This window comes from Notolepis coatsorum (assembly GCF_963971535.1).
Source record: "Notolepis coatsorum genome assembly, chromosome: 17".
In the NCBI taxonomy this organism is placed as follows: Eukaryota; Metazoa; Chordata; class Actinopteri; order Aulopiformes; family Paralepididae; genus Notolepis; species Notolepis coatsorum.
In genome coordinates, this window is record NC_140181.1 from 20,362,668 (window position 1) to 20,385,192 (window position 22,525).

Sequence of the window (22,525 nt, forward strand, 5' to 3'; positions counted from 1 at the left end):
TTACGCAGGAGCCACGGAGCTGGACGATGTGGCGGAGGCTTCGGTCTTGGAGGCGGTGGAGGACGCTCCTTCCTCCTCCTCGAAGGGATTCTTCCCGCAGCACAGGGTGGTGATCATGCAGTGACGGAACTGCTTGTTCATGCAGATGTAGATGCAGGGGTTGTAGATGGCTGAGCTCTTGGAAAAGAAGGAGGGGAGGGTCATGAAGACCGGTCCAAACTCACTGCCCTGGTGGGTGAAGATCCACCAGGCCACGCTGGCGTAGGGACACCAACACACCAGGAAGGCCACGACCATCATGATCACCATGCGGCTGACCTCCCGCTCGGCCCTCTGGGTGGTCTCGGACTCCTGCTGCGCGGCCGCGGCCTCCTTTACCGCGCAGAGCAGACGGCCGTAGCAGAAGGTGATGACCGTCAGGGGGCAGATGAAGTGGCAGGTGAACATGTAGATGACAAAGGACTCGTTGTTGAAGCCGGCGGCACGTGTGTAGTAGTCAATTCCACATGCACACTGCATGCCCTCGGGGATGTAGCGAGACCAGCCGAAAAGAGGAGGTACGGAGCAAGCGGAAGCCATGATCCACGTGAAGGCCACGCCCATGATGGCATGGTTCTCCCCGAATCGGAAGTTGGCCACGGGCTTACAGACGACCACCCATCTCTCGATAGCCAGGACGACCAGGGACCAGAGGGCTACCTCACCTCCATGGGTAGCGAAGAATCCCTCAATGGCGCAGCCAGTGCGCCCCAAGACGAAGTAGCCATGCATGGAGCTGTACATTGTGGTGGTGAAGCCACCCACCACCATGAAGAGGTTGGCCACGGCCATGTTGAGCAGGATGTAGTTTAGAGGGGTCCTCAGCTTCTTGTGCTCCAGGGTGACATACAGAGTGAGAAAGTTGACGGGGAAACCCACCAGGATGAGGAGGAACATGTAGGCAGCCAGGGCGGAGAAGGCCGCAGGGTTAACAAGGTAGTACTGAGGGTATTCATAGGGGCTCCGGACCAAACCCGAGGTGTTCACCATGGGGACGTAGAAATCGGGTCCCTCTGTGCCGTTCATGGTTGCGGCTTCTGGTCACGATCAGCCCTTCAGGTGGTGTTGGTTCTTCTGGCTGTAGAGGAGAGAGATGGAGAGGGACCGTTCTACAATTGGAGTCAGCTGGCTGCACTCTTCCTTTTAAAGGCACACCTTGGATTATCACTTTCCAAATCTGTCAGCACAAAGTGATTTAGGGCAAGGGCACGGTTAATATCTAATCCAGCCATCAGACTGGCCACTCATCAAGATATTAAGGTTATACCTGCTCACAGCTCTCAGAGGGCTGTTTGATGACTGCTTAGCTCAAGGTGTACAAACACGTAGAGCAGGTACCTCATTGGAAACAATGTATCACTTATTTAAATGAACTACCCTCCAAAATATGTCAGGGATGTTTAACCCTCTGTCGTGTGGCAGTGAAAGGGTTAACCTTCTGTATTGTCGCAGTGAAAGGGTTAACCCTTTGGTAGTGTGGTAGTGAAAGGGTTAATGCTTGGGTTCACGCTGCAACATGTTGTGGGGCGACAGTGGCTCGGGAGGTAGAGCAGTCGTCTGGCAATCCGGAGGTTCCCGGTTCGATTCCCGCTCCTCCCGGGCAGCGTGTCGATGTGTCCTTGAGCAATACACTTAACCCCTACTTGCTCCTGATGAGCAGGTTGGCACCTTGCATGGTCGCCTCCGCCGTCGGTGTGTGAATGTGTGAGTGAATGGGTAAAATGTGAGGAACAAATTGTAAAGCGCTTTGGATAAAAAGCGCTATATAAAAAAGCAGCCATGTTGGTATTGCTGTACTTGAGACATAACTGACCTGATTATATTGTTTACACTGCCAATCTTTATTTTTCTACTATATTATCATTATATTGTGTACACTGCCAATCTTTACTTTTCTACTATACTATCATTATATTGTTTACACTGCCAATCTTTACTTTTCTACTATACTATAATTTTATTGTTTACACTGCCAATCTTTACTTTTTAACTATACTATAATTGTATTGCCTGTATTTACGTCTTCTACTATTACTATTCATCATTCATGTCTTTTCTATTCTACTAAAACTGAATCAAACCATAAACAAGGTGGCCTGTTGGGATGTTAGATCCTAATGTGAAAAACTGTGATTTTATATGTCTGCTCATTTTACCCTTGCTATTATTTTACTTATTTTTACTTTCATCTCTACGCCCCACTATCCGCTGGGTGCATACTCTGACCGTTATCATGTTTTCTAACAGATTACAGAAGCCTATTGGAACGTGAGGTTCTGATATGATTTGATTAATATATCTGCATTATTTTATCCCACTTTATGCATTGCTCTTGCTGCTTGTTTTACACAGATTCTATGTCTTATTTCTTACTGATGTAAAGCACTTTGAACTGCAATCCCCTGTATGAAAGGTGCTATACAAATAAAGTTAGTATTTATATTATTACTACCCCCCCCCCCCCCCCTCCCCCATGCTACTGTGATGCCGTGTCTTATCATTAACTACTGAACCTGCACAGACTCCTGCACACATTACACAAGGACTCCCACATCATGCATTGACTTATTAGCACCATAAATCTTAATTGCATACACACATTTATAATTATTGATAATCCGCTTAACCTGTTTATTTATACCAGGGTAGACTAAGACTCAGTATGGAGCATTGTACATTGCACAGGTTAGCTATATATATTTGGGGTTGACTAGGATAGAATCTGAATATTATACCAGGGTTGGCTGTACACAGGCTGTACACACGTGCATGGTTATATTATCAATAGAATACATCACCTGTCCAGCAGATTAGATCTTTATATTTATTTTTTTATTATCTACTATACTTTTTATTTGTATCTTTTTTATGTCTATTACCTTGCCTGTACCTCCCCTTCCCCTCCTCTGTGCTGCTATGACTACAGAAGTTCCCCAAGGAGATTAATAAAGTTCCATCTAATCTTAATTTATAACATTACATTGACTTTCATTCATTCTCTAAAGCAGGGGTTCCCAAACTTTTTCAGCTTGAGACCCAAAAGAGACATTTGGTGTTTCCCCGGGACCCAAACTTACAAAAATACATCATGAATTGCCATAACATACATTTATAAACTACTGATAAAGAACACAACAAACCATGAATTTCAAATGTATATGAAATGTATTTATTTAATTATAAAAGTACATCACAGCAATAATCAGAGTGTAATGTTAAGTTGCTCACCACCTCATAACATATGTACATACAATTTTGTAACACTTTTAAATGAACAAACATGTTCTACTCTCCTTTCTATTTATCACCCCTTTTTCAACTCTCAATTTCTTACCCCCTCCCTCCGTCCCTCAACCTTAAACCCCAACATTGAGCAACATTCTGATTAATTTGTACTGACTTATTTTAAAATTCATGCTAGAAGGGGTATAATATTTCATCTATGGCACAATGAAATCTAATGAGAGGTATGTGGCTGGTTGAAGTTTTCAACCAGCAGATCTATTCTGGGCTTTGTTTTTTAATTTTTATTATTTTTATTGGCGACCCAATACACGACCCTAAATTTGGGAAACGCTGCTCTAAAGTAATGTCTACCCTTCATCTAATTCTAATCCGACATCAAAGCACTAACTCTACCTCTTCTTATATTAAGCTTTTACTGGCAGGAGGACCGGCAAGCATGACCAGCAGACAAGTGGGTACACACACACACACACACACACACACACACACACACACACACACACACACACACACACACACACACACACACACACACACACACACACACACACACACACACACACACACACACACACACACACACACACACACACACACACACACACACACACACACACACACACACACACACACACACACACACACACACTAACTACCCCCCCCCCCCAGTCCCCCATGCTGAAAAGAGATACCACTACAGTTAATCCAGTGCCTTATTAATATATTTTTCTAAATAGCGTTTGTTGAGCATCTGCATAGGTCCACGAAAGAAAACAATGTCCTTACAATCACATTAGCAGGTGCATGCAATATATGGAGGGAGGAAGAAAAGGTACAGTATCAGTTCAGTTATACAATCATTGATCAAAATATACCCCGGTCTATGGTTATTTTAACATAATGGTAGAGGGTAATATCCCACAGTGTTATAGCAATGCATTTAGAGTAGGCCTAGATTCTCAGTGTAGATCAAAGCCCAGGCAGTGGAATGGTGGACCATGTTAGCAGCTAGCAGGGAGCTCAGCACTTTCCTAATGGGTGTTGTATTAAAGAGATCTGGAGCTTATGGGGCGCGTTACTCCCAGGCTTGTAATGGGTTTAATGACACATAGGTCTCGCTACGTGAAGCCGCCTAGGTTTCATAGTTTCCCAACACGTTCACATGTGGAAACACTCACACATTCAGTACATGTATACTAGACAAAATGCTTGCATACATACATTTGAGATACTTGCACATAGACTTATAGGTCACTTATATGAATACTGACTACTCTCTTACACATGCATACATGAAAAACTGTAAAACACACACACACACACACACACACACACACACACACACTGACACACACACACACACACAAGGTATATAATATATGTGTGTGAGTGTTCATGTGTAGGCTATGTATAAGTGTTTCACATGTTGTAACAGTAAATATTGTGAAAGGAATCCCAACCTGAGCATGACATGAGAGCAAAATATGGGCAATGGTTCCAGGACTACATTATTTTAATTGACTGTTGGACTGTTGACTGGCACCGTCTTGGTATTCAACTACTGGAATGCACAGCCTTGTCTCACAACAAAACTGATGTCAACCATCAGGCAGCACCCCTAATGCTTGCGAGAGATACATTCTTAGTGGTTTAAGGTCTCATGGTGTCCGAGTTAATCATCGCTGGAGGGTCTGTCAAATCCTGCAGGAGATAGATCCCAATGATCGGATGGTCATTGTGGCGCACGCATGGCATTCGCCGAAGAATTTACAGCGTGCAAACTTTTAATCAAGTTCCAAAGTATAGGAACCATACAGTCCTTGTGTTAATTCCATTGAGTGGCAACTTGCAGGAGATTTCCACGTGAGCGCATCTCCTGGTTGAAGATGATGGTGCTATTGTAATATCTTAGGTACATCAATATTGTGCTGTCAGAACTAACAGTCTTATGTTTGCACTTTGCAGGTTAAGTATTTAATGATCAGCCATTAGGCCACCATGGTGTAGACCAGTGTTTCCCAAACTCTGGGTCGTGACCGGGACCCGTTTTTATTGGGTGGCCAATAAAATAAAATAAGTAAAAAAAAATTATATTATTATTATTATTATTATGATTTTTTATAGCCAGTTTGGCACCACTTACTTATGTGAATCTGGGTCTTCTACTCTAGCATACCTGAAAAATAAATACAGAAACAGACTAAATGCTCAGCATGACCTCAGAATAGCACTTTCAAAAACCAAGCCCAGAATAGATCTGCTGGTTGAAAACGTCAACCAGCCACATACCCCTCATTAGATTTCATTGTGCCATAGATGAAATATTATACCCCTTCTAGCATGATGTCAGGTCAGTAGAATTTTAAAATAAGTCAGTACAAATTAATCAGAATGTTGCTCAATGTTGGGGTTTAAGGTTGAGGGACGGAGGGAGGGGGTAAGAAATGGAGAGTTGAAAAAGGGGTGAGAAATGGAAAAGATAGTAGAACATGTTTGTTCATTTAAAAGTGTTACAAAATTGTATGTACATATGTTATGAGGTGGTGAGCAACTTAACATTACACTCTGATTATTGCTGTGATGTACTTTTATAATTAAATAAATACATTTCATATACATTTGAAATTCATGGTTTGTTGTGTTCTTTATCAGTAGTTTATAAATGTATGTTATGGCAATTTTTTTATCTACTTTTTTCTCCCCCTTTTTCTGTATTTTTCTCCCATCCCAATTTAGTCGTTATGCCAATTCCCTTCTGTCCCTTCCTGGTCGTTGCGCGCATTTCCCCCCCCACTTGCCGGTCTAGGGAGGGTTGATAGATACCATCATATTGTCCCCTCCGATACATGTGGAGTCAGCCAGCCACTTCTTTTCACCTGACAGCGAGGACTCTCACTGGGGGAGCGTAACGCGTGGGAGGTTCACACTACTTCCCCCAGTTCCCTTCCTCGCTGAGCAGGCGCCCCGAGCAACCTGTAGGAGTCGCTGTTTACAACGACCAGGATACACACCCCACCGGCTTCCCACCCTCTAACACCACGGCAATTGTGTCAGTATGGACGACCGACCAAGCCGGAGGTACCGCTGACAGCTGGATTCGATACCAGTGTCTCTGCGGTGGTAGGCAGGCGCTTAGTCCGCTGCGCTACCCAGCCGCCCATGTTATGGCAATTCATGATGTATTTTTGTAAGTTTGGGTCCCGGGGAAACACCAAATTTATCTTTTGGGTCTCGAGCTGAAAAAGTTTGGGAACCCCTGGTGTAGACTATGGTAGTGAGTCTGGCCAGAGCAGCCAAATAGCGAACATTGGAAATACTTCACATATTACAGTATAAGTACAACCCTGCTATGCTCAGTGCTTAGCTTAGTTGTAACAAAAATATTAAATAAAAAAATTGGGCGGCTACGTGGCGCAGTGGGCAAGGCGCTCGCAACGAATGCTGGAGACTAGGCTCGAACCTCCTGTTCGAGCCCCACTCTCCACATTGCTTTCAGTTTAGCTGGTCGTCCACAGTAATACACATTGGCCGTATTACGGGGAGGGAAACTGAAGGGTGGGGATCGGGCGTTGTGGACAGCGACTCCTACAGGTCGGTTGGTGCGCCTGCGCAGTATAATCAAGAAGCGACGGGGGCGGGGCCCCTCCAAAGCCCAGACCCCCGACGCTGAAAGATCGAGCCGCGCAGGTGAAAAGATGCGACGGCTGTTACCTCGAGTATCGGAGGGGACTCGTGCTATGTATGACTTAGTCCACGTTGCAGCCGGCTTGTGGGAGGCAAGAAACAACGTTCGAAGACAGGGGAGGGTTGAATTGGACGATATGAAAATTGGGATGGGAGAAAAATAGAAAAATGGGAGAAAAAGTGGATAAAAAAAAAAGATTCAATAAAAAATTATCTTGTCCATGCATATAGATCTCTAGATGTGTCAACTTCTAATATAGATATGTCGACCTCTAATAAAAATGTACTTTTTATTATTATTATTATATAATTTTATGTCTGACAGGTCTAGGCTACAATTTATAAGGCGACTCCAATTAGCAACAGGGCTCAAGGTTTCGTGATGGGAAGGATGGGATCATCTCGATTTTGGACCCTTTGTTGTTTGTTGCTGGTAGTGTTGCCTGTTTAGACTATATGACCCAAAACATTTAGGTCAGACCCTTTGACCTTTGTTTTTGATGAAACATAATTAAATAATATAATCCATTTCACAAGGATTAGTGTTCACGTGTATTATGTATTATGTTTTTCATGTGAGTAGGCATGTATGTGCAAGTGTATGTGAAAGTATTTAAGATGTATGTACTGTATGCGCATATTTTGTCTATACATGTATGTGTGACTAGTGTTCCACATGTGTACTGTATGTGCTAGTAAACTATGAAATACGGTGGCTTCTCATAAGCATCTTTCATAGTTGTTCCTAGTTTGTACAAGTGTTCCCTCTAGTGGAGATTTGATGACATAACCATCTTGTCTGAACCCACCAACTCTATACAACAACCAAAAAGCTTTTTTTTTCTCTTTTTTTTTAATCTATTTATGTTTATGTTTGAACTGACTGACATATAGCCTACTAACAAAGTAAACAGCATTGACATTTACTTATATTCTGGTTGGTTGGTTTCTTTCTGTCTATCTATCTCAGTTGTATATAGTTCTATGGTCTATCTATCTCAACAGACTGACCTGCATTTAAAGGTATAATTCAATTATATCCTGTTCATTTCAAATTCCAAGTAGGCCTAGAATCAGAAGGTATGTGGATGATTTGTTGGAAGAGTTAAAACAGTTGTTGAGCAGCAATATCTACTTTTGTTTTATGAAACCATACCTGTACTTGTAGTGTGTTTATACCTGTAATGCGGTGTGTTTATACCTGTACATGTGTATGCCTGTAATGTGTTTTTTTTTTATCCACTTTTTCTCCTTATTTTAAATTTTTTTCTCCCATCCCAATTTCGCTGTTTCCAATTCTCCCCTCCCCTGTCTTGAACGTTGCTCGCATATGCCCCCCACAGGTCGCTCGTAGGGAGGATAGAAGCCTTGCATCACGTGTCCCCTCCCGTACACGAGGAGGCAGCCTGTCACATCTTTTCACCTGCCAGCGAGGACTCTCATTGGCGAGGTGTAACGTGTGGGAGGCTCACACTACCCCCGCTATTTCCTGTCTCTGCTGTGCAGGCGTCCCCCAACCGACCTGTAGGAGCGACCTGTAGGAGTCGCTGTCCACAACGTCCAGATTACCACCCATCGACTTCCACCCGCTGACTCTGCCAATTGAGCCAGTATGACGGCCGGCCCAAGCCGGAGGCAACGCCGACAGCCGGATTTGAACCCGGTGTCTCTTGCGTCGGTGACGAGCGCAATGTCCGCTGCGCCACCCAGCCGCCCGTAATGTGGTGTTTCTATACCTGTACATGTGGTGTGTTCCACCTCAGTTGGACCTTTAGGTGTAATTACCGGTATGTAAAGCTAGCATAAACCCACTGTCCAAGGTCTAGAGGTGTTTGGGCTTTGGCTACTGGCATGATGCCTTGAAGCAGCTACAGTTGAGTGGAAGAGAGTGTGTGGTGACAGCCAAAGACATTTTGCTCACAATCTTGGAAGGAAGAAAAAATAAAACCTAATCTAATCACTTACGCAGAGTTGAGATTGTTTTGTACCTTATAGGTGTGCAGCGCAGAACCCAAAGTCCTTTTCGGTCCAGTCGAGCCACTACTACAGGGTCGTCGTTTTGACAGATGCGATTCAAGAGAGAACGACCTTATTTGTTTACTGGGAGAAACCTGTTACTTGCCAAATTGATTTTCAAAGCGCTGTCAAGTTCAAGTTTGTTTCAACGACTATGCATGCACGCATGCACGCACACACCTGCTCATCCCATGTGCATAGGGCATTGTTTGTGTAAAATCTTACAAATGCCCGGACAATATTGTCAGATGTCAGCAGCACTGGACAATGCTGCATCTCTGCATTTCATATTTTATTGTTCTATTTCTCACACTCTCTAACACGTAGTTCTACACTATAAATTAAAAGATTAAGATTAAACTGGACTTTGAAGAAGTCTTTATTCATTGCACACATAGACAATGTCGTCATGCAGCGACACACACATGCGATGGGCGGCACACACAGGAACACACACATGCAATATTTTGGGTCGCCGATGAAATTTCGTCTCTGCACTTGACCCGTCCCATTCCATTGGGTTTATATTCTGGAGGGGAGACCCTTGTGAGCACAGGGAGGACATGCAAACTCCACACAGAAAGGCCTGGTAGATACCCCACCTGGGTACCTGGAAACGTGGCGACCTGGTCCCCAAGCGGGAATCGAACCCTGGACCTTCTAGCTGTGAGGCGACAGTGTTAACCACTACACCACCGTGCCACCCACACTATAGAGCAGGGGTCAGCAACCTTTTTGACATGGAGTGCCTGTTTGAAATATAGTTGTAACTAGTGTGCCTCAACAATATTCCATGCATTGTAATTTTTTTTCTCATAATCAGGTATTTTTAACACTATGATCGCCGGGGACGAGTTAAGACGTCATTCCTAGCCATGCTCATTCTGCCGAAGACGCCGTAACTCGTCTTTGATGTCAATATTTCAAAAATCTGTCATCGAAATCATATTTCCTTTCCGGAGCCCTGAGATGTACTGGTGAGCTCCACTCAACTGTCTAACGGTTCGAGAGCGCCATCTGGAAGTGGTCATCCATATGTGCTCCGGGCACTCGCGATCGGTAGCCGGACTCCATCTCAACACACTGGATGATCAATCGCTCGCCCTAACTCAATAAACAACGTTATTTGGACGTATATAGTATTATACAACCTGGAAATGGTTCATCAGGATCAACATCCCATAATCGAAAACTGTCTACTCCACGCTGATCGTCCAACGGCGCGAGGAACATACGGTAGGATTCAGCGTTATTTTCTAACGTATTCCATATAAACTGCTATGATGAACATATGACCCACTCTGGATGAATCATCTAACGCTGCCCACGGAATTATAAACGATCCCCCGCCCATCCGGTCATCATCAGATCATACGTAGATCATTCTAGAAGTACGTCCAGTTGAAATGTTTCATCTCGCACAGATTCCTACCAAACTGTATTTGATCATCAATATAATGCATTTAGGGCTATAAATCACGTTCTGAAGAAAGCTGCAGAAAACGATAAAAACATACTTATACTTTAGACCATATTTTAGTATGAATATGTGAATGAAAAAGTTTAACGTTGCTACACCCTGAACAATACATATAGGACATTGAATGGGCCATAATAATGGCAATGTAGCAATATAATTTAAAAAGTTATAGTCCTGCAAAGAAGGGGAACTTCTCCATAGACAAATAGAGCTGGCGAGGGATGGTAAATTATGAATTTAACCCATGGCGATTAAAGTGTTAATGATAATTTTTACATTATTACATCATTATTGTTATTGTTATTATTAACAATATTATTATGATGGTTGTATCAACCCTAAATCTGAGTTGGGGGGGGGGGGAATGCAATGCAGACAAACAGCTGCATACAGTGTGACCATTTCACTCACATTTGCCCATTCATTTTTGGACACATCACACACCATCGGTGTGTGTACTGTACGTGTGCTGTCATAGCTCCACCTACAGGCCTAATGGAGAACACCAAGAGAACACCAGGATGTGAATGGAGGGTGAATGTGAGGTATATCGTGTAAATAAGTTTTGATTGATCGCAAGACTACACTGTAAAAAAATAAATAATAATAAGTTAACAGAACTTAAAAATATTGAGTTCAGTTACTGTGCATTAAGGTTTTCAGTTTTCAATCCATAATAAGTTAACAGAAAAATAAGTACACAACCACATTATTTCAACCTAATAAAACTATGTTTATTGTCATTGTTTTAAGAACACAAGTTGACTTGGTAATACTCACATTTTGAGTAAAAAGATGGCTTTTAACATGTGCAATGTTCAATGAAATAGAAAAATAAATAATAAAATTTGTTGATTAATCCCACTGGTCACAATGGTGACCGTAATAATGTTTTTGTTATAAGGCTCTGCAAATGTTACTGAATGATGTAGCAATGTATTTCCAGCTAAATTGAAATAATAAACAAATAAAGGGTCTCAATTAAATATGTGGTAGTAAAAAGAACCTGTGGGAGGATTTCAACAAGATAAATGCAACAACAGTGCAAAATATTTCACTATAATATTTCAAAGCAAAAAAAATAAAAAATAAAAAAAAGTATATATATATATATTTTTTTTTAATGCTGCACGCGTGCCTAGGGTTGCCTACCCCTGCTATAGAGTGTACTCTATTGGTAAGGCTATATTCCTATGGAAGAATGTTGGCACGGTGGAGGAAACATCCGTACTGGATGGTAACTGGAGCAGGCTGATGACTTCTTCATGCTGACTTTTAACGTGACTTTTGGGCTGCCAGGGTCAGTCATGGGGAAATACAATTTCAGTACAACATACAGTACAATTTCAACTATTACATTTGTATATTGGTTAGATTAAATTAGATTCAAATTTATTGTCATTACTATTGTCTAGAAAAGCGCTATATAAATGCAATGATCATTAATTTATTCAATGTACAGGTGATTAAACTATAGGTTCAGATTCAGATTCAGATTCCTTTATTGAGCCATTTGTGTAAAACACATTGGTAATTGTTGCAGCAATACAGTGTATGCATTTTCTTTTCTTTTTTCACAGTAAACAACACCAACACAGACAAGAAACGAAACAGTGCAGTGGGGGATTAATCAATAAAATACATATATATATATAAAGTGAAGAGTGCACTGTGCAGAGTTCCAGTACGGACTAGTGCAGTGCAGTCAGTGTCATTGTGCCAGTGTCACTTGGGGGCAGAGGGGGGGGGGGGGGGGGTACCGAGGGGTGGGGGGGGGGGGTGGGGGGGGGTGGGGACCTGAGGCATTGATCAGCCTGGCGGCTGAGGGGAAGAAGCTCAGTCTGTGTCGAGCTTTCACAGCCTTTGGGATCCTCAGCCTTCTCCCAGAGTGGAGCAGGGTGAAGAGGCTGTGACCGGGGTGGGATGGGTCGGCCATGATCTTCCTCGCCCTCTTCAGCGCCCTGGAGTCGTGCAGGGACCTGAGGGAGGGCAGGGGACAGCCGATCACCCTCTCCGCGGAGCGAATCACCCGCTGCAGCTTGGCAAAATCTTTTGCCGCTGCAGTGGGGAACCAGGAGATGATGGAGTGGGTGAGGATGGACTCAATGATGGCCGTGTAGAATTGGGCCATCATGGTCCTCTGCAGTTTATATTTCTTCAACTGCCGGAGGAAGAACATCCTCCCCTGGGCCTTCTTGAGCAGGCCCGTGATGTTGAGCTCCCACTTGAAGTATGAAATATATAAATTTGTACTACTGAGTAATAGTGCTAATCAGATATATGTACAGAGTTGTAGTATTAATCCGAAGTAGGGCACCAGGCGATTTCCACGTGAGCACATTTCCTGGTTGATAAGATGATGGTGCTGTTGTAATCTCTTAGGTACATCAATATTGTGCTGTCAGAACAGTCTTATGTTTGCAGGTTAAGTATTTAATGATCACCATTAGGCACCATGGTGTAGAATAGGGTGAGTCTGGCCAGAGCAGCAAAATAGCGAACATTGGAAATACTTCACATATAAGTAAAACCCTGCTAAGCTATTGTTGAAACTAAAAGATTAAATGAAAGAAATAATCATCTTGTTTGTGCAGATCTCTAGATTTGTAAACTTCTAATACAGATTTGACTTCTAATGTACTTTTTATTATTATTTAATGTTAGGCAATGATACACTGTACTAGGCTACGATTGAAACTCCAATTTGCAACAGGGCTCAAGGAGTTGCTTCATAATGGGAATGATGGGAATATCTTGATGCAGGAAACATTTTAATAGGCTTTTGGACCCTTTAAGGTTTGTTGCTGGTAGTGTTGCCCACATATTTCACATATCCAAATGTGAAAACAATTTAGTTCAGACTCTTTGATTCAAATTTAGATTCAGATTCAAATGTATTGTCATTATGCACAAGTAGCCTACAGTCCAACAAAAATAAGGTTGGCATCCAACCTAAGTACAAATGTAACAGTAAATTGCAATAGTAATATAAAATGTACAGGTGATTCAACTGAGTATAAAATATATACATTAGTACTACTGAGTGTAGTGCTAATGGGATGTATGTACAGAGTTGTAATATTACTATGTACAGTGGTATAAAGACACTATGGTATTTTTATGTATATGATATGTACAGATATAGATATAGTACTATCTACAGATATGTACAGATATAGATATAGTACTATCTACAGATGTGTCCAGATATAGATATAGTATCTATCGATATGTCTAGATATAGATATAGTATCTACCGATATGTCCAGATATAGATATAGTATCTACCGATATGTCCAGATATAGATATAGTATCTACCGATATGTCCAGATATAGATATAGTATCTACCGATATGTCCAGATATAGATATAGTATCTACCGATATGTCCAGATATAGATATAGTATCTACAGATGTGTACAGATATAGATATAGTATCTACCGATATGTCCAGATATAGATATAGTATCTACAGATATGTCCAGATATAGATATAGTATCTACAGATATGTCCAGATATAGATATAGTATCTACAGATATGTCCAGATAATATAGATATAGTATCTACAGATATGTCCAGATATAGATATAGTATCTACAGATATGTACATATATAGATATAGTATCTACAGGTTGAAATGTCTTGTTTTCTTTTATAAATCAATGTGTTTCATTTGTCATAATATGTCATAATCCCCTAGCTGCGTCGGTGGACTGTGTGGCCAATGGTGCCATGCTTCCCTGCTGGGGTCAGGGGTCAGGCTTAAACAGGGTTTAGTGAGATAAGTCCCCAAGTCCTGACCCCAAATCCTGTGACCTGGGGAGTTTGTGGGACAACAGAGCCGTCCACCCATTTACATTTATTATTTTGATCCGTTTTGGTTTTGAGTTTATTATTTCACTCATTATCAGCAGCTGTGTTGTTTTGATAGGTAAAGGTAATGGTTACAATGGCTTCTGCTTACACAGGCACTATTGTCAGCTCAGGGGTCTTCTGAGAATGTGCAGGAGAGCGTTGTGATGTCACATGAAGCTGGGCCCCGTTCCCCGTACCTGGATAACTGAGTTAGCCGGATAATTTCCAGTCAAGCCTGACTTAAGCCGGACCTTCCCATTCCCCGACGCGCGATTGTCCAAATCACCATGACAACAGATCAAAAAGTTTGAGCCTGGTCGGGAGCAGGGTTAACTTCAGTTAGCCGGATGAACCATGGCCACGCCCCCGCAAATAAATGACAGCTCGCTTCCTGAAATGATTCTCACAGTCTAGATCCCATTATACCATTCTGAATTACGTTTCTGTGCTTCGTTTTCCTAACTAAATGCTGATAATAAATCATATTGAGCCTATAGATTTACTTTGTCCTAAATAAAATAATGCCCGTCATATACGGCGCTCGGAGTCGCGATACACGCTGCATGTGGTTATTTTAATAACGGCGCATTGCAAATGTGAATCCCGCGGGGATATTTTTAATGAATGAAACCTATCGGCCGTTTGGCTCTGATTAGTTTCATATATCCTCCGCTGTAGATTTGCTTAACGGAGCGCCCGGATTGTGTTTCATTCAAGCATAAAATTTAAGTGTCTATGCGTGGATTGTGGATTTTGTGTGATATTGTAACTGGGATTAAAATGTCTGATGAGATGCGCTGTTTGGCGGATTTGAGAAATTGAATGAGCCGTTGACGTCACATTAATGCATTTGGGAATAAAGAGATAAAACTTCATTCAAAAGAAAAAATATTCTAAACACGGGTCTCTCGTACATTAATGGATAAACAATGAATCTATCCCGTCTGGCACAGTGGCGCAGCGGTAGTGCTCAATCCTGGCAACCGGGCGACCGGTGTTTGAAACCCTGTGTTTCCAATATAATTTTTTGGAATATAATATTAATGATTATACGCAAAAGTAGCCTAGTTTTAAGTTAAAATATTATAAATCTACATGCATTGAGGATGTCATTCTTTATATAGCTCTCAACGTGCACCAAATTGAATTATTCCTACATTGCAAAAAGAAGGAAAAGACTAGGATTCGAACCCGGGCCGTCTGCGTGAAAGTCAAAAGCAGAAACCGTTACACCACAGTGCAGATAAGTAAAAGATCCACCATACATCAATCAATGGCTAAGAGAGCCGTATCCTTATTCTGTATAACAGTTTAACTCATTATTTTCGCTAGCAAGATCTCATTTGATTATTCAATCCATAAACCTACTGCCAGCAGGCAAGTTTAAAGAAATATAATCTGATTGATTGAGGTAATGAGGGACTTAAAATTAGCCTATAGATAACGCATTTAACTTGTCGGCGAGGCGATTGAGCCGTACTGCAATCTGTTAATAAAGTTTTAAATCAATTAATCAATCAATGCCGTTAGAAAATCAGGATCTCTGCTATCGATAAGTGCTGGCTTTTCAACTGAAGCGGCCGCGCGCACTTATCCTGGGTCTCAAGTCTGGTTCGAGTTAACGAGACTGAATCCACCTTCGAGGAACAGGAAAATCCCGGCTTCAAACATCGGGTTAACTGAATCTGGATAATGGGACTCTTGATCGACTTAGTTGAACCAGGTACGGGGAATAGGGCCCAGATGTGCTGCCTGTGTTTCTATATTTCCACAACGAGAACCCCAGGGCAACAAGTAACGTTGTTTTAAACCCAAGCGCGACAAGTAACGTCGTTTTAAACCCCAAGGACGACAAGTAATGCTGTTTTAAACCCAAGAGCGACAAGTAACGTTGTTTTAAACACAAGAGCGACAAGTAACGTTGTTTTAAACCCAAGGGGTGACAAGTAACGTTGTTTTAAACCCAAGGGGTGACAAGTAACGTTGTTTTAAACCCAAGGGGCGACAAGTAACATTGTTTTAAACCCAAGGGGTGACAAGTAACGTTGTTTTAAATCCAAGGGGTGACAAGTAACGTTGTTTTAAACCCAAGGGGTGACAAGTAACGTTGTTTTAAATCCAAGGGGTGACAAGTAACGTTGTTTTAAACCCAAGGGGTGACAAGTAACGTTGTTTTAAATCCAAGGGGTGACAAGTAACGTTGTTTTAAATCCAAGGGGTGACAAGTAACGTTGTTTTAAACCCAAGACAACAAGTAACGTTGTTTTAAACCCTCAGTGTTCTTCCTGCATGGTCACTCAGCACTTCAACTGAATGTGTGTGTGTGTGTGTGTGTGTGTGTGTGTGTGTGTGTGTGTGTGTGTGTGTGTGTGTGTGTGTGTGTGTGTGTGTGTGTGTGTGTGTGTGTGTGTGTGTGTGTGTGTGTGTGTGTGTGTGTGTGTGTGTGTGTGTGTGTGTGTGTGTGTACACCGGTTTGCGTGTACCGGTATGTATGTGTGTGTGTGTGTGTGTGTGCGCACTGAAAGGAGACTGGGTGATCTATAGTATGTCTGTTGTAATCTAAAGGGTTATCTTTCACTTTAGGTTATATGAGAGAGAGAGAGAGAGAGAGAGAGAGAGAGAGAGAGAGAGAGAGAGAGAGAGAGAGAGAGAGAGAGAGAGAGAGAGAGAGAGAGAGAGAGAGAGAGAGAGAGAGAGAGGAATGAATGAATTCAGTTTGACAAGGTTTTCTTTTCAGTTGTTTTCTCATGACTAAGATCTTGGCTTCTGCCAAATTGGGCATGCAGCATATTGCTTGGACGCGCGCGCGCACGCACTACTACCAATACTCAGCCTTGGTTTTTCTGAGAGCAGAGGTAAATGATTTAACCTTCTTCTGTCTCCTCCTTCTGTACTCATGTCTCTTCCTTCTGTCTCCTCCTTCTGTACTCACGTTTCTTCCTTCTGTCTCCTCCTTCTGTACTCATGTCTCTTCCTTCTGTCTCCTCCTTCTGTACTCATGTCTCTTCCTTCTGTCTCCTCCTTCTGTACTCACGTTTCTTCCTTCTGTCTCCTCCTTCTGTACTCATGTCTCTTCCTTCTGTCTCCTCCTTCTGTACTCATGTCTCTTCCTTCTGTCTCCTCCTTCTGTACTCACGTTTCTTCCTTCTGTCTCCTCCTTCTGTACTCATGTCTCTTCCTTCTGTCTCCTCCTTCTGTACTCATGTCTCTTCCTTCTGTCTCCTCCTTCTGTACTCATGTCTCTTCCTTCTGTCTCCTCCTTCTGTACTCATGTCTCTTCCTTCTGTCTCCTCCTTCTGTACTCATGTCTCTTCCTTCTGTCTCCTCCTTCTGTACTCATGTCTCTTCCTTCTGTCTCCTCCTTCTATACTCATGTCTCTTCCTTCTGTCTCCTCCTTCTATACTCATGTCTCTTCCTTCTGTCTCCTCCTTCTATACTCCTGTCTTTTCCTGCCCTCTTCCCTGTTGTTCTGTTGAGTTGGAGAAACATGGTTTTTGGTAACTTTCTGAAAGGAAGCCGTTTTCTTTCTCTTCTTCTTTTCCGAGTGTCCAGACTGAGATCCTGGGTCACGTCTTATTATTCAACATCATAAAAAATAATAAGCATCATAATAAATATATAAACATCATCATAAATAAACACAATGCAGATTCAGTCACATATGCTTGTTTTCTTTATTATGTTTCCTTTATTGGGAGAATGAAGAATAACAACAGAAACAGCAACATCTCTTTAACCTCTTAAAGTTTCAACGGTGCCAATGGCCATTTTAGATATAATAAACATACCTATACATAATACCATTAGAAAAGACATGTGTAAAACACTAATTTTCTGTTACTTTGGACCTGTACTAGATAGGACTGCAGGCTATGCCCCCATTGTGTTTTCCAGCTAATACCCCTCAGCTGGAACCTGTAAGAGGTATCTGTTTGCTAAATAATTCAGACGTAAGTAAAAAGAAAAATTATGTCATTGTCTTCAAACCTCTGTAACTCTATTACAATAGCATTCAGAGTGATTCTTCCTGTTGTGGAAGACAAATCTGGTATGTCATAAATGTATAGATGTAGCAGTACTGTCTATCTGTATGTCGTGTGTGTCATATATGTTATGATGAATTGAAAATTGGGGACCCTGATGTAAACAAGACGAAAGTCTTTCTCTGGTCTGCATCCCCTTAACAATTGTATGTATTGAGCTGTACTGTACTGTACCCATTCTGCAATCTGTTAATAAACTTTTCAATCAATCAATCAATCAATCAATCAATTCAGAATGTTTCCTTTCAAAAGAGGCCAGACTCATGCATGTGCTATAAATGGTTCAAGAATAGCTTTCAATTTACTTTGGGTATGCAATCGATAGGAGAGGTTAAACCGTCAGCCTTGAATCTCTTCTTCTGTCTTTCCTATCATCTCTCATCTCATTCACTCACAACAGTCAATGTCAAGCAAAAAAAGATTGGGCCTCATTCACCAATACTCTCTTATTATGTTTCTTATATTCTTTCTTACCTGTCTATTAAGAGAAAAATAAAAAAAAGCCACTGTCTGCCACATTCATCAAGCCGTTCTTAAAGTCGAATGAGGCGTGTCTAAAACAGCCGGTGTGGAGCAGAGAAGAGAAGAGAGGAGAGGAGAGGAGAGGAGAGGAGAGGAGAGGAGAGGAGAGGAGAGGAGAGGAGAGGAGAGGAGAGGAGAGGAGAGGAGAGGAGAGGAGAGGAGAGGAGAGGAGAGGAGAGGGGGATGGAGAGGAGAGGTTGTAAATATGCGTTCTATGCGTACTGCCTGGCAGCCAGAGGATCTAACTGTTCTAACAGCAATATATAATCCATTTCAGAAGCAGAACGCACACAATAAGTTATAATAATAATAATAATTATTATTATTATTGAAAAGTTCTGGGTTTATAAAGTCGTATTTGGGGGCAATTGACCAATGGTTTGCTTTCAACCCATGAACTCCTTCCTCTTTCACCTTTTTATATATATATATTTTTATTTTATCTACTAAAACTGTATTGTATTGTATTTGTTTGTTTTGTAAAGTGTCTTTGAGCATTAGGAAAAGCTCTATATAAATCTGATGTATTATTATTAATATGAATGGTAGGGTTTTTTTTTTATGTTTCTCATCTGGGTAAGAGTTTCTTATCTGGGTAAGAGTGCTCTCAACCACTCTTAGAATTTGGTCTTGCCTAAGAGAAAAGCATAAATAAGAAAACATTGCTGAATCCCAGGTAAGAACAAAATAATGTAGACACCTGAAAATGACTGACTATTATTCAATGTGTCTAACGCTAATTCTTTGCATTCCCTGTGTTCGCGAGGACGTTGTGTAACCAGCCGACCGCTCTTGATCATCCCTATCCTGACATTGACACTTCATAGTGGGACAGGATACAGGTGCCGCCAGGGGCGCTGGTGGTCACGTTGGGCAGGGAGACACAGGTGAAGAAGGATGGGTTCAGAGCGCAGTGCCGAGGGAGGGGCTTCCTCTTCATCGTTTTCCGCAGAGGGAGGAGGACGCACGGAACGGGAGCTCCGGAGATTCAGCACGCGAGAGATAAACTCAGTTACAAAGCGGTTATTATAGAAGTATGCGATAGTTTAGCGTTTGGTTAATGCGGAAGAGACATTGTGAAGGAACCAGCAGACGAGCGACTGCCGAAGACCAGGTGGTAGATATTGTCCACCTTGCGTTAGCTGTGTATAGGCGTCATGACAGGGGGTTCACCACGACCCACAGCTTAGCTTCAGTTATAGGCTAGCACCACAGTTTAGCCCGCGTGTCGGCCACCTCTTCAGCCCAGCAGCGGACGTCACTACACTGCACGCTGCTCCAGCCTCTCCAAGCCGTTACTCCAGCAGTCACCTGCCCAGCGTCTACCCCGCCCCGCTGCCTGTTATCGCGGGATCTCCCGACGGCCATCTTACCACACGGACGGTTGGTGGTGAGAGCAGGCCCGCCATCTTGGATAAGTACAGCGGCGCTCCGAGTGCTGAAACTTTGGCGCAGGCTCTCTAAAGGCGAAGATAAACGGTGCTTTGAACTAACGCTGGCAGCAGTGTCTAGGGGCGTCCCGACCATTTATTGTTTTGGGGAAAAGCCGGCTGTAGATAGGACTTTTATTTGCTAACGTGGGCCCACTGTCAATTTCTTTTGAGTGTACTAATAACGTGTGGTTCTTTATAAAAATTCCCATTGAACTCCTTTACTCCCTACCCTGTTCCCCACCTACAGCGAAGCGGAGCAGTAGATAACCCTTAAAGGGAAGAGGTCATTACTGTGTCTGTAATATAGAGCGAGAGCACTAGGTGCCCAGTGTGGAAGTAGCCTTGATAGGTATGCGATAACGTGTAACGTGTATAAGCTTCAGTAAAGGAGACGTAAATGGGAGCACTGTGTGTGTGTCTTTAATGTGCATTTTGTCTAACCCTTTTCTCTCCGGGTAATGCTCATTATTGTTTAACCCTTTCCCCACCCCCTGCCTATAGTTCATTGTGAAAGGTCTCCACTCATCATTAAGGAAGAGTACTGCTTTGGGGAGCGAATATATCATCCATCTTACTGCCATCGGGTGTGGGAGGGCTCAGGAAGTATTGGGGGAAGTGTGGGTGTGTGGGGAGCTACTACTGATCGCCCTGGAGGGCAAGAAGGACCAGAGTACCATTCCTAGGTCAGTGAATCCTAGGCCCCATCCACTCCTGCTGCTCGACCTCCACTTCAATATTCCTGGCCTACAGTCGGGGACCCAGCTGGACTCAGCTCTGCTGTGTTCTCGCTACCAGGTGGCCGTGTACAACCACTCCCATAAAGCAGGGATAATCCACCCTGCTACAATAAGAAGAAATGCTTGTTAAGAACGAAATCTGTTCTTATATCGCTTCATGAATGAGGCCCATTGATACCACGCAAAATATTGCGATACTATGCTGTATGGATTTTCCCCTCACACCTAATCAGGACCACATGACTGACTGGCTGGCTGGCTGACAGGTTGATCAATACATACATATCCCTTTACTTTGATGTATGGCTGTCTCAAAGCAGGACCTCTCTATGAATAATGTACTGAGATCCATTCTCATTCTTATGAATAGTGCATGACTCCCCTCCCTCAAAGATATGGATGAACTAGACATGCTGTCTACAGTTAGACATGAGCTGCATGAAGCTAAATAGGAAATGTTGTCAGCAGCAGATTAGCTGAATCCTGAGACATCATTGGTCCTCATTCTCGAACAGACATACGTGAAAGTTACCAAGGAATAGACCTGTCTCAAACCCTGCCCCTTTTCTTGATCCTCCAATCACAACTGTCGCTTACCTCGGACAAACCAAGTTTGTCCGAGGTAAGCGACAGTTGTGATTGGAGGATCAAGAAAAGGGGCAGGGTTTGAGACAGGTCAATTCCTTCATAACTCGATTTACAAACTTATTCGGCATTCTCGAATGGCTTCGTATTGTAAATTTGTTGTAGGATTTATTTAGGATTTACGAACTTACGAAAAGGCAGTCAGTCGTAAGTCGGACAGACCGGTGTGCGCAGGGCCAGACCTAACACTTTTGGTGCCCTAGGCAAGCTTCACCACTGCATATCAATTATAATGATAATGAATACGACAACATTTGTATCATTAACAATCACGTTTTACATTTACATGACTCAGCGAACCATGTCCAAAAATAAATAAATAAGAACTGTACCCAATCACAACTATTACTATTCAATATACCATCTTGTTCTCCATGATATTATTTATTGCTGGTTTTATTTGTATATATTTTTTTTTACATTGCTTACATATACATTGTAAGAGCCAGTGAAGAAACATTCCAACAATTCTGTGTTTCTTTTATAATGGTATAAATTATTATTTGTGTAAATTAGGTTGTACGCCGACCATTAAGTAAATACTTGTTAGTTTAGGAATAAGGGGCAGGTAACTATAAGATTTATTCTTCTTCCTGCTCCTTTTGTCCATGGAATGACTATTTATGATTGTGTAATGAAGAAACTATGATTGTATGATTCCATGTGGCAAATAAAAACTCTGAACTGAACTCTGAACTGAAAAGGGCAGCAAAAAACGTGAATGAAATCTACTGTAGGTACAGTTACATTTTTATAATGTAATTTCTCTGCCATTTTTCATCAGATTGCTACACGTTTTTTTTGCTACACGTTCACAGAAA

At 42.3% G+C, this 22,525-nt stretch overlaps 1 protein-coding gene across 1 annotated transcript; it reads right to left on the reverse strand.

The window, feature by feature from the left end:
* Positions 1 to 1,065, reverse strand: LOC311243934 (rhodopsin; the record flags this gene model as incomplete). Its single annotated transcript, XM_084333340.1, has 1 exon — positions 1 to 1,065. The coding sequence occupies one exon, from the start codon at positions 1,063 to 1,065 to the stop codon at positions 1 to 3; it is 1,065 nt and encodes a 354-aa protein (XP_084189466.1).
* Between the last annotated feature and the right edge of the window lie 21,460 nt (positions 1,066 to 22,525).